Consider the following 12,534-nt stretch of genomic DNA (forward strand, 5'->3'; position numbering starts at 1 on the left):
GTGAGTGAAAGGGAAATAGAAATAAAACACAAGAACTTTACAGATGAAGCAGACACTAAGTGCTGCAGGCTCACCGCTCTCCCACAGACGCTCCCTCTCTGTCTCCACTATTATTGCTAGGGACAGGGAAGTAGGCTGAGCCATGCCCAGGGCCATCTGCCTGTTATAGTTTTCCATAGCGTCCCCTCCAAAGTCCCAGTGACTGAAGAGTATCATGGGAGGTGTCTGAAAACCTTAGTTCAGTAGTGTAGAGAGCTAATGGAATCAACTAGAAAGGCAACTAAGCTTGGGAAAACAAATTGCTCAACCAGGAAAAAGTCCACAGTCACGTCAGGTGGATGGCTCAGAGGGCGAGTCACTGTGGCCAGCAGCTGCAGCTCGGGAGTCTGGTGGCCGACAAAGCCAGAACAGGGAGGTCAGAAAAGGCTGACACAGGACAGTGAGTAGGAAAGGTGAGGTTTCCCCTGCCAGGCACAGGGACCCATTAGCCAGCCGTGTGTAGACATCTCTGGCATTCTTGTGTCAAATGCAGATATGATATTTCCGGTTGGTCTTGAATGTTTGCCTCAGCAGGGCCACCTTGTAGGGTGCACCAGCTAGTTAATCTTCTAACCAGAGGGCATGTATGCCCACGCAGGCCCCACTCAGAGACCGTAATTGACCAGACAACTGTCTCGCAAGCACCCTGGCCTTGAAGCTCCCATTTGGTGAATAGGCTTAAGCTGGAAGACTTCAGCGTCCTTGCTGTGTCTCCGGGGTCTACCTGAGTCGGAGTGTCGAGGTGGATGGGACTCGAGCTGTTCTGTATGTGAGTGGAGTGGCTGCAGTTGGCAGCCATTTATCTGCAAAGCTGGGCCCCTGCCTGTCAGGCGTGTGGGTGGGTGAGTTGGAACGCAGGTCAGCGGCCTGGCGAAAGGGAGCGTTCTCCAAGTGAAGGGGTCGTTGTGGTCCTTGGGCCTGGGTGTCCAGGGGACCTAAAACATGAGGATCAAAAGGCAGCCAAGCTGCTGAGAACCTAGGGAGAGCAGGAGTTTGGTCCCACAGTTTCTGGGCAGAGCTCTCTCTTCGCTTTCTGGGTCTCAATTTGGGAGCAAGGGCTGAATCCGGATGCTTGGAGACTCTGTCAGCCTGGGAGGTGTCACTGTTGTCTCCGTCTGCTCTGAGTCCTTCTGGGGAACCAGCACGGTTCAGCGCTGTTCATAACTTCTGCTTTGAGGGCATCCTCTTCCTCACGGGGACCTCTCCCTGAGCCCCAAACTCACACACACACCCACTTGGGAGAAGGAAATACAAGAGCTCTGTTCCCCTATTTATCTGTCTGTCTGTCCGTCCATCCATCCATCATCTCTCTCTGTGAATGATCATGAGGATGTGTGCTTGAGTATTTTCCATCTCGTTGTTTGAGGCAGGGTCTCACGTTAGCCTGGAGCTCACCAGTTAGTTAGTGAGCTGGCTGACTAGAGAGCGCAGGGACCCACCATCTCTCCGGTGCTGGGATTTTAAGCTCTGGCCTCCATGCCTAGCTTTTGATGTGAGTTCTGGGTTGGGCATCAAACTTGGGGACTCAGGCTTGCACAGCAAGCACGTTACTGACTGAGCCATCTCTCCAGCCTTTTGGCTCTCTCTTAATAAAGGTAAAAGACGTCAGAAAGAGGGGAAATCCCATGCAATTTTATATAAAACCCTCAACTATCTTGAGCCACACAGACGACAGGACCCTGAGTGAAATAGAAAGGGAATTGGGATTAGCATTTGAGAGGGTCTCCAGACCGAGGAGATATCTGGGACTTGGGTTTTTAATTCCCACCAAGAGGCTTAACTCTTACACTTTTGAAGGTCTGAATCCTTTTGGTCCTAGCTTTAGCTTTGAGGCTGGCAAACTAGAGGGTCCCCCACGATACAAGATCCAAGGTCTGTGCCTGGATCTGAGACAGCCTGTGAGCTCGGAGCTTCCTTGTCCCTAATCTATCGGAAGATCAAACCTCAGCCCCATTCCCCTGCATCTGCTGACATGCTCCAGACTGGGCTTGCAGGTTCTTACTGTCTTATCTCAGCATCTTCTACACAGCAGAGGAAGCCTCTGCCTCAGGGTGGTGATGTGTCACAGAGACTGAGCAGGTCACTTGCAGTCACTCAGGGTGGGAGGAAGTGCCCGCCCCCACCCCTATCTGGATGCCTGAGATCCATCAATCTTGGAAACTTACTGTACTTTACTTGTTCATCTGTGCAATGGGATCAACATCCCGTGAGGCGTCTACAGGAAAAACCACACAGGGGAAGGAAAGTGAATCCTTCTCTGGGTGCCATGAAACTATCGCTGTCTTGGCGACTTTCCTGGCTGCTGTGACCAAAGCAACTCAAGGAAAAGAATAAAGATGTTTGAGGTTTGAGGCAGAAAAGCCATTACAGCGGGAGCTGGAGGCACATGGACACACCCACAGTTAGGAGGAAGGCAGGTGAACGCTGGCTGCAGACTCCTTGCTCCTTTCATTCCGTCAGTGCTCCCAGCCCCTGGAACAGTGCTCCCAGGGTTTACTGTGCATTTTCCTCCCTCAGCTAACTCCCTTTAAGAAATATCCAGAGTTTTCCTTCCAATATTGGTTTTGGGGCCTGTCAAGTTGGCAATAGTATTTCTAATAAGTATTTCTTGCTTCCACATTTAAAGATATTTGTTTATTGGGGACACAGATTGTACATGTGGAGGTCAGAGGTCAACTTTCAGGGGTCAGTTCTCACCTTTGACTCTGTTAAGGCAGGGTCTGTCTTGTTTCTGATGTTGCACTGTGTAACCGGGATAGCTGGATCAGGGATCATCTCCTGTCTCCCCGTTGCATCTTGTCCAAAAAGCACTGGGAGTACAGATGCAGGGTACCACATCCAGACGTTTGTGGGTTCTAAGCATCAGGCTCTGCGTGGTTCTCAGGGGTATACAGCTAGTGTTTCTATCCTCTAAGCTGTATCCCCAGTCTTGGTGTGTATGTGCATTCATACATACGTGTGTGGGTATGCATGTGTGCATGTTGGTGTGCGTGCTGGTATGTGTGTAGATAAAAAAATCGATTGAGTCGAATATGTTTGTCCTTTTTTTAAAAAATCGTTTTTCTTGCCTACATCAGAAAAGAACCTCTGTAATACAGGAGTAGCAAAGTCAACCTTGTACCAGCACCTTCTTGAGAGTCAGGCAGTACGTCTTGCCAGCCCAGGAGTGATTCTTGGAGCTTTCCACTCAGCTCCTTCCGCTGGGTCTGTGTATTTCTCATTCAGGCAGTGAGTCTCCACAGAGTTTGCAGGACATGTGTGTGTGCAGGACCACGAGCTTTCGGGGGGATCAGCCAACAGCAACAACCAATGGGGGACGTCCACCAGGGCCATTTGATGGTGGCTGCAAAGTCTGAACAGAGGCAGCTTCTCCTGTCTTGCCTGTTGGGTGACTATAAAAGAAAGGAAGAGAGGGCTGCAGCTTCACTCCTAATAGGCAGGCTGTCACAGGGACCCAGGTCAGTTTCCACTGGCTGCCGCTCCTGGGCCCAGGAGACAAACAACAGCTTTGTTTTTGAAAGGCTCCTCCTTGGACCCTATTCACAGAGGTACCCAGGTTACACTGAAGAAAAAATAAGCCCATGAAACCATATTTTTATACCGCAGAACGCTGCGAGAGAGTCTCCTGCTTCTTTCAAACTCCCAACCAGATGTTTTCGTCTGTTTAATAGGGGGAAACCCCCGTGCCCAGTTCCTGGGTCCACCGTCACAAGCAGGGTTGCGTGCCTGATGTTCCAAGGAGCCAGGCAACCCTGAAATGCTCACTGGGCTGTGAACACTCCTGGTCGCTGCTACCATCTTGAAATACCCAATACTTTCTGAACAAGGGTCTGTTTGAAATGGGCTCCGCTTGAAAGCAGACGAGTAATCTCTAGCATCTGGGGTGCCTCAGAGACTGTGCACAGCCTGATCATAGCATACATGTGAAAGACAAGCCACAGGGCACGTGCTACCTTCTCTCTGGACCCATGAATTCTCATCATATACACCCAGTCCACTCTTAACTTCTCAACATGTAACTCAGTTTGTAGAGTGCTTGCCTAGCATGCACGGCCTTGGGTGTGAGGTCCAGCACCCCACAAAGTGGATGTGGTCCTGCACACCTGTAATGCCCGAACTCAGGAAGCAGAGGCAGGAGGATCAGAAGTTCAAGGACATCTTTGGTTACAAGTCAAATTTAAGCCCAGCCTGGTATCTATGAGCCTGTTGCAAGATTAATCAATTAATTAATTGGAAATTAAAAGTACATATATCACAGTATCATCGGCTGGTAAAGTGCTTGCCCAACATGCTCAAAGGTTCTCTCTTTTGCACCATATAAGGCAGGCGTATAAGGCCTATCTGCAATCCCAGCACTGTTGGGTAGGGTCAAGAGGGTTGGAAGTTCATCCTTGGTTATGGAGTAAATGTGAGGTCAACCTGAGCTTTGTGAACTATGACCCTTCTAACAAAAAGAAGAAGAAGGGAAGGAAGGAAGGAAGAGGAAGGGAAGGGTGGGGGAAGAAGAAGAAGAAGAAGAAGGAGGAGGAAGGGGGGGAAGGGAGAAGGGAAGGGTGGGGGAAGAAGAAGAAGAAAGGGGGAGGGGGGAGGAGGAGGAGGAGGAGGAGGAGGAGGAAGAAGGAGGAGGAGGAAAAAAAGAAAAGAATAATGCCCTACTACTGAAAATCTCACCCTTATTCCAAACATTATGACAAGGACACAACAACAGCACTGGACTAGATAGCTAGACATCCAGAGTCACCCACCTCAGCCACAGCCCTGCAGCCTTCCATTTGTCCAGTGGCCCTAGGCCACCACTCTCACCATTTGTCTCTCGCTGTGAGCACATCCCATCTGCCTCTGAGCACCCGTGCTCTTCCCCGGTGTCTCTCAGCCGGGGCCACAGTGCTCCCTCCTCTTTGTCTCCCCATCAGCCCGATCGCTTAACCACTTTAGACTTTTCCCACCCTTATGGGGATAACAGATGCACATTGCAGATTGCCTAAGAACCCACCATCAACGGAAGGACACATTAGCAGCAGGTCTGAATATGGAAGCTTTGAACACCCGAACTCAAGATGCGCTGGCTGAGGGTGACCTTGGAACAGTTTCCACAGCATTTTTAGTGTCCGTAGTAAATCTTCGCCTTACATTTTATCTGGCACCGCATCTGCCATCTGCCAATGGCCCTAGTTCAGTGCTCAAATGTCTAACGTTCAGAGGTTCGCAGAGTTTACAGATCTGCTGTGCTGTCTTATCCCTGGAGATTCCCAGCCTGGCTGTGACAGGGCTTGGTTTGGGGTTTCTCTTCCCCCCTCCCTCCCACGCCTGTCTGTCTGTCTTGATCCAGGTCCTAACTCTAGGGGGGCCCTCTGAACTCTACTGCATTTCCAAGGTAAAGACTGGGAAGCTGTGAGCCACCTCACCCACACCCGGCCTGCACCCGTAATTTGGGTTTTTATGATCTATGAAACCAAGACATGTTGATTTAAGGAAACTGACAGTAATTCAGACACTGTCAAGGGGCAGTGGGGGACCGGAAAGATGGCTTACTGGTCAAGGGCGCCTACTGTTTTTGCAGAGGACTCCAGCACCCACATCGGGGGTATACGGTTATGTAACTCTAGTTCCAAGGGATTCAACCCCTCTGACCTCCATGGGCCACACACACACACACACACACACACACACACACACACACACACACACACACACGCAGTATGGGCACACATATATGCCCATAATAAATAAATCTCTCTTTTTTTTCTTTTAGAAAGGAGAAAGAAACACAAATGACAATGTCCCTGAGGAGTTCATGGTGGTCGGGTGCAGGCAGCAAGCTGCACACAGCTTAGTCTCAAACTCTTCCCGGGCCAAGCCAATTCTTTATTCCTTTATTTCAGTGTTTATTTCTAACACAGGGAAGTCTCCCCATGTGATCCCTGTGTGGGTTGGTTAGACAGAGCTTGCCTTCGAATCTCAGGTCTACGGGGGATTTTCCAGATGGGTCTCCTCATTTTCTGTCTTCTACGTTTTGGGACATAGAGGTAGAAGGCTGTTTGGTATTTACCAGTGACGACCAGGAATGCGCCAGCACTCTGCTCTGGAGGATCCTCCCTCTTGTCCTCAGACTTGAGTGTGTCTCTCTAACTTCCTGAGCTGAGCGGACAGGGCTGGGGGAGGGGGAGGGGTTGTTAAGTCAGGGATGCTTAACAAAACAGAGATTGGTTCCAAAAGTCTGGGACCTAGGCTCCCCAGGGGTGCTCCTCCTGAGTGCTGAGGGCCGGCCTGCCCCCAAGACTCTCCCCAAACTTCTGGAACATTTTAGGCTTTTTTTTTTTTTTAAGATTTATTCATGTCATTCTTCAGACTGCGGATCTCTTTACAGATGGTTGTGAGCCACCATGTGGTTGCTGGGAATTGAACTCAGGACCTCCAGTCCGCCATCTCTCCAGCCCCATTTTAGGCTTCTTGATGTCATTCCAGACTGCCTCAGTCGTCACAGTCCTCGTCCTCTCTTAGTCCACTTTATCTTCTCACAGAGACACTAATCTTGGTTTAGGGGCCTGGCCTTCCCCAACCTGTCCCTGCCCATGTGTGTAATCTCCCCATTTCTGAGGTCCTGGGAGTTAGGACTTCATATATCTTTTTGGGGGGTTATAGTTCAACCCATAGCATCTTCTTTAGAAAGCTTTCTTCGCTAAAATAAAGCCAGCTAATACTATTTAATAATCACTTAACACTAAAGGAATTCTTGTACTGATCAGTGGGATATGCGCTTTTTCTTTTAGTTTTCTTTGTTCTTATACTTTGTTCTTGTAGGGCAGATGTTTTCTTTTTTTAAATGAAAAAAAATAACCTAGCAAACCTACACAACTAAGAAAAATTGCTGTGAAAATACTGAGATTTTTCCTTTTTAACTGAAATTCAGTTATTTCATCTTAAAATGTTGATCTGCACTTTAAAAAGTATTAAGTTAGTGTATTACACATACGTGTATGTGCATATGGTGGGGTGGGGCATGCAGATAGAGGTCAAGGGGCAACTTGAAGGAGTTGGTTCTTTCTTTTTGCCATTGAAATCCCAGGGATTGAACTCTTTTTTTTTTTTCTTTTCTTTTCTTTTTTTCGGAGCTGGGGACCGAACCCAGGGCCTTGCGCTTGCTAGGCAAGTGGTCTACCACTGAGCTAAATTCCCAACCCCGGGATTGAACTCTTGACTGTCAGGCTTAGCAGCAAGCACCTTTGCTCACTGAGCCAGCTTGGCAACCTAATCTGTATTTGTAAAGAACTTAGGTAGTGAGATGATGCCTCAGGGAAAGGCTGAGGGTTCCTGAGGTCCACATGGCTTTCTGCGGTCTCCACTGAGTGTGCAGGCGCTCGCTGCAGCTTACTGAAGTGGAAATGACCTCCGAATGTACCCCAAATAGTGGTTTTTATCTAACCAACACATGCTTTCTTATTAGGAAAAGGAGTTTTCTTTACTTGTGTACCTAGTTGGAGTTATGCGACATCATGTCATTTTAATGTGTGACTTGGGAGAGGACATAGGCTCCCACTCTTCCTGAATGAGCACAGTGCGCACTATCAGGTCATTTAGCTCTGGTTGCATAATTGCCTGCCTGTGGCTCTCACAGACCCTGTGAGGCATTGGGAGTCCTGTCAACTTAAACCGTCAATGTCTGCCAGACTGACAAGTACTTAAAGTTATAGAAAGTATGGAACTGTAATGACTGTCTCTAAAACTCCTCAGGGTGCAGGGAAGCCACCCCCAACACACACACACACACACACACACACACACACACACACTCACACATATACACATACACACACACACACACACAGACACACATACACACACACACACACACACACATACACACACACACACATACACACACATACACACACATATACACACACACACACACACACATACATACACACTCATACACACACATGCACACACACATACACACATATACATACACACACATACACACATGCACACACAGCACATACACATATACCCACACACATATACACACATACACACATATACACACATACACATAAACACACACACACACACACACACACACACACACACACACACACACACACACACACACACACACACATACACATACACACACACACATACACACACATACACATATATACACACATACACACACATATACACACATACACACATACACACACACACACATACACACACACACACACACACACACACACACACACACACACACACAGAGCACCCCTGCAAGACTCAGCGCCTTCACCTTGTAGATGTGGCCCCGCCCACCTGGACCACTGAGGGCTTCTAGAACGTTTGCCTTGGACTCCCACCTCTCTAACAAATGTTTCCACAGTTGTACACATGCCTGTGGGGGCGGGGGGCGGGGAACGGTAGGTAGCCCACAGGGAACACCAAAGTCAGCCCTGGGCAGGTCGGTCCAGCACAGTGCACACTGGCCAGCGCGAGGCAGGGCCTTCCTAAGGAAACAGCAGTGAAGGGTGGAGCCTTCAGCAGCAGTTCAGGAGGAGAGTCAGGCAGTTTCCAAGGAGACGCGTTCAGTTAATGTGTTTTCTACTGAATGAATGGCCTTAAAGTGAGAAGCCAAGCCCGGAAGGATTGCTTGCTGCTGCTGCTGGGGGTGGGGGTGGGGAGCTCATTAACACTTCTTAAATTAGAAAAATCTTAAACTTAAAAATAGCAAAACCTAGTGATTTCTAAAATTAGCTCCCCTTGCTTTCCATAAATAGACTTAGACCTCCCCAGACCGGTCCACCCGCCAAGCCTTGTGGGCTCAGGCAGTTAAGCCTACAGTCTTTAATGGGTAACCTTGACAAGGAAGGGTTGGGGCAGCCTAGAATTCAGGTCAGGAGTCAGTCGGGGAGCCCAATGTAGGTCTGGACCTTCCACTCTGTGGACCCTGGGCGATGTGGGGTAGCTGAGGACTGTCCTGTGACTTGAGAGAGTCCCCTACGCTGGGCAGTCTCTGTGGCCTTGGCTTACACTCTTGTCAGATGCACCTATGCCTCTGGTCACTTGGGATCCTGTCCCTGGGCAGGAGACAGCAAGCTTGGTGTCACATCAGGTCCGAATTCCAAAACAGCCTCCAACCTGCCTCTGAGGCAGACCCCCTTACAGACACAGCCCTCAAGGCTGTTCCCTAAGTCGCAGCCGGTATACACCTTAAGGCACATCAGTCCAAGCTGTGTGGTCAACATTTGTTATTACTGATTATTGACCCAAACAGAAGGAAGCCTTAGTTGTAACAGAAAAACCTGAGTGTAGATATAAGGTAGAACTTCCCAGTGTGCTTCCCATAAGTCATAGGTCCCAGGAGACATTCAGAGTGGGAGCTCTGGAGTTCCCTGGGGTCTCCAGGAAGCACAGGCTCCTGGGACCTGCATCCTGTTCTTCCAGCTCTGTTCTTCCGCCTTGTGGAGCCTCCATTTTTTTTCCAGGATATGTTAATTATCATACCAACTGCCTATGGAAAAGTGTTTCAGTGACAGAAATAAGGGCATCGAGATAATATTTAACCCAGTTCCCTTTTCTTGCCCCCCCCTCCTCCCTGGCTTTATTAGGCCTCCCACGGGCACCTAAGGACCAGATCCATCCCTGAGGACCTGGGCACTGCCCGGCACGGCTAGCGGAGCCCTCGACCATGGCCAGCACAGCGGTCCAGCTCCTAGGCTTCCTGCTTAGCTTCCTGGGCATGGTGGGAACGCTCATCACTACTATCCTGCCGCACTGGCGGAGGACGGCCCATGTGGGCACCAACATCCTGACGGCCGTGTCCTACCTGAAGGGACTGTGGATGGAGTGTGTGTGGCACAGCACAGGCATCTACCAGTGTCAGATCTACCGCTCGCTGCTGGCGCTACCCCGGGACCTACAGGCGGCCCGGGCGCTCATGGTCATCTCCTGCCTGCTGTCGGGCATGGCCTGCGCCTGCGCCGTAGTGGGCATGAAGTGCACTCGCTGTGCCAAGGGCACACCCGCCAAGACCACCTTCGCGGTGTTGGGGGGCGCGCTCTTCCTGCTGGCAGGCCTGCTGTGCATGGTGGCCGTGTCCTGGACCACGAACGATGTGGTGCAGAATTTTTACAACCCTCTGCTGCCCAGTGGCATGAAGTTTGAGATCGGCCAGGCCCTGTACCTGGGCTTCATCTCCTCATCCCTGTCTCTCATCGGGGGCACCCTGCTCTGCCTGTCGTGCCAGGACGAGGCCCCCTACAGACCCTACCAGGCCCAGTCCAGGGCTGGGGCCACCACCACGGCCACCGCCCCTGCCTACCGCCCACCAGCAGCCTACAAGGACAACCGTGCCCCCTCGGTGACCTCAGCCGCGCACAGTGGGTACAGGTTGAATGACTATGTGTGAGTTCCTTCCCCAGGCTTCTGCCAGGGATGTTGGGCCCCAAAGGACCAGTGAAGGATGTAGAGTCCTTTGTAAACGTGGGGAAGTAAGCCTGGAACACAGGGAAGGAGGGTGCTCTTCAAAGCAAAGACTTCTAAAAAGTGCTGGTTTTGTATTTATTATATGTATTTATGTGGGTGGTTTAATAAGAGCTTAATAAAGAATACTTGGAAGATTGGCCCCACGGAGGTGCTCTGTGAAGTGGGTAGCAGTCACTCCTGCTGCATCTTCAGGTGTGGAAAACCTCATCTGAGCCCTAGGGATTTGGAGTATCCTGGTTGTGCAGCCAAACTAAGGATCAGGAGCCCCGACCTTGACATTGAATCACTAGCATCCACTAATGCATGATGGGAAAATCTAGAGAGCTGACTGCCATGCCCCCAGGAAGCCACAGATGCCCCAGTAAATCTAGAGGCAAGGCCAGGAGACAAAGCACAGAGAGAGAGAGAGAGAGAGAGAGAGAGAGAGAGAGAGAGAGAGAGAGAGAGAGAGAGAGAGAGAGAAGTGTAGAGGTTGGAAGACAGCTCCCCAAAGTCTGTACTCTTCTGTCACCTTGTGGCCAGACCTGGGATCACACTTATGTCATAGGCTTGCCCAATCTCCTCTGAGTCTTGCTGGACCAACAGTTCCTCCTTTAATAAGCTACAAAGAGAAGGCCTGGTGTGTCCACTTTCTATGCATGGGCACGAAGTTCAGTCAGGAGTGCTTGTCCCCCAGGACTTATCTGTATATGTTGCACTCTTTTCTAAGGTGACCAGTCCTTGCTGCCATGACAGCAGGTTCTAGGAAGCACCTTTACCAAGAGGAAAAAAACATAGAAAGTTGTGAGATTTCCCAGTGTCCTTTCTGGTCTCAATCACATGACCAGAGAGCTGACTACTGTCTCCATGAACCTCTCTCCCACACCCTAGCCCAGGGAACCTAGAGCTGGGCTCACATCCTTGCTCTGCCTCAGCCCCTGCCACAGGCTTTGAGTGAGGAGGAAACACCCACTCAAGGGCTGAGAGCAAGCATCGCCAGCCTGAGAGAGCTGCAGTGGGGCAGGGTGAGGCTCAATGGTCCAGCCTGAGGAGACCCTGGCCCATGCTCCCAAAGGGTAAAACTGAATATCCAAAAGGAATGTGAAGGGACCATCACAATCCAAGCCCTACATAGGCCTCCATGACATCCTAGCCCCGCCTTGGTTACTTTCCTAATAAACACCTGTCAATCCCTACAGAGCTTGCCCAGCCCACACAAGGCCCCGGGTTGGATCCCCAGCACCACATAAAACCTGGCGTGGAGGGGCACACCTGTTAGCGCAGCAATCAGGATGTGGAGATTGGAAGGTCAGAAGTTCAAAGCCGTCCTTGGCTACACAGCCAGTTCAAGGCCAGTCTGTGCCGCAAGAGACCCTGTCCGGGGAATGAGACAAACCAACTCCCCTCACCTCTTAAGATGTGACTCGAGGGAACGGGGCTTATTGTGGTTAGTCTGAGGGCTCAGTCCAGCGTGGCAGCAGGAGCGTGAGCATGGTCGTGTCGAGTCCAGTCAAGAAGCAATGAAGGATGAACCCAGTGCTCAACTGGTTTTCTCTCTGCTGCCTGTCAGACCTGTGCCTCAGCCCGCAGGACCATGCTGCCCACCGTTCCAATGGGTCTTCCTTCCTTCCTCAGTTAACCAATCTCAAAACTTCCTCGCAGATGTGCCCAGTAATTAATGATTCTAGAGCCATAGTTCTTAACCTTCCTAATGCTGAGACCCTTTAAAACAGTTCCTCATGCTGTGTTGGCCGCCAACCATAAAATTATTTTGTTGCCACTTCATAAGCGTGATTCTGCTCCTGTTATGAGTTGTAATGTAAGTACTTGATATGCCGGATATCTGAAATTCAGCCCCAGACGGATCTTGACCCACAGGGTGAGAACCACTGTTCTAGAATGACCAAGTTGAATGAAGTTCACCGTGACGGCCTCTGGTGTCGTGCTTTGTCCTGACACTGCAGCGCTCTCTGGACTCTTAGGAAGCTTGAGGGGTGGGGCCTTGAGCTGAGGAATCTTTTTGTTTCCTTCAGC

At 50.3% G+C, this 12,534-nt stretch overlaps 1 protein-coding gene across 1 annotated transcript; it reads left to right on the forward strand.

Annotated features, from left to right (window-relative positions):
• The first annotated feature begins 408 nt into the window (after positions 1 to 408).
• Positions 409 to 10,660, forward strand: Cldn14 (claudin 14). The gene is made up of 2 exons (XM_032899369.1): positions 409 to 808; positions 9,645 to 10,660. The coding sequence occupies exon 2, from the start codon at positions 9,725 to 9,727 to the stop codon at positions 10,442 to 10,444; it is 720 nt and encodes a 239-aa protein (XP_032755260.1). The 5' UTR covers positions 409 to 808; positions 9,645 to 9,724; the 3' UTR covers positions 10,445 to 10,660.
• The last annotated feature ends 1,874 nt before the right edge of the window (positions 10,661 to 12,534 follow it).

The sequence above is a fragment of the Rattus rattus genome, chromosome 4, assembly GCF_011064425.1.
Source record: "Rattus rattus isolate New Zealand chromosome 4, Rrattus_CSIRO_v1, whole genome shotgun sequence".
Classification (NCBI taxonomy): domain Eukaryota; kingdom Metazoa; phylum Chordata; class Mammalia; order Rodentia; family Muridae; genus Rattus; species Rattus rattus.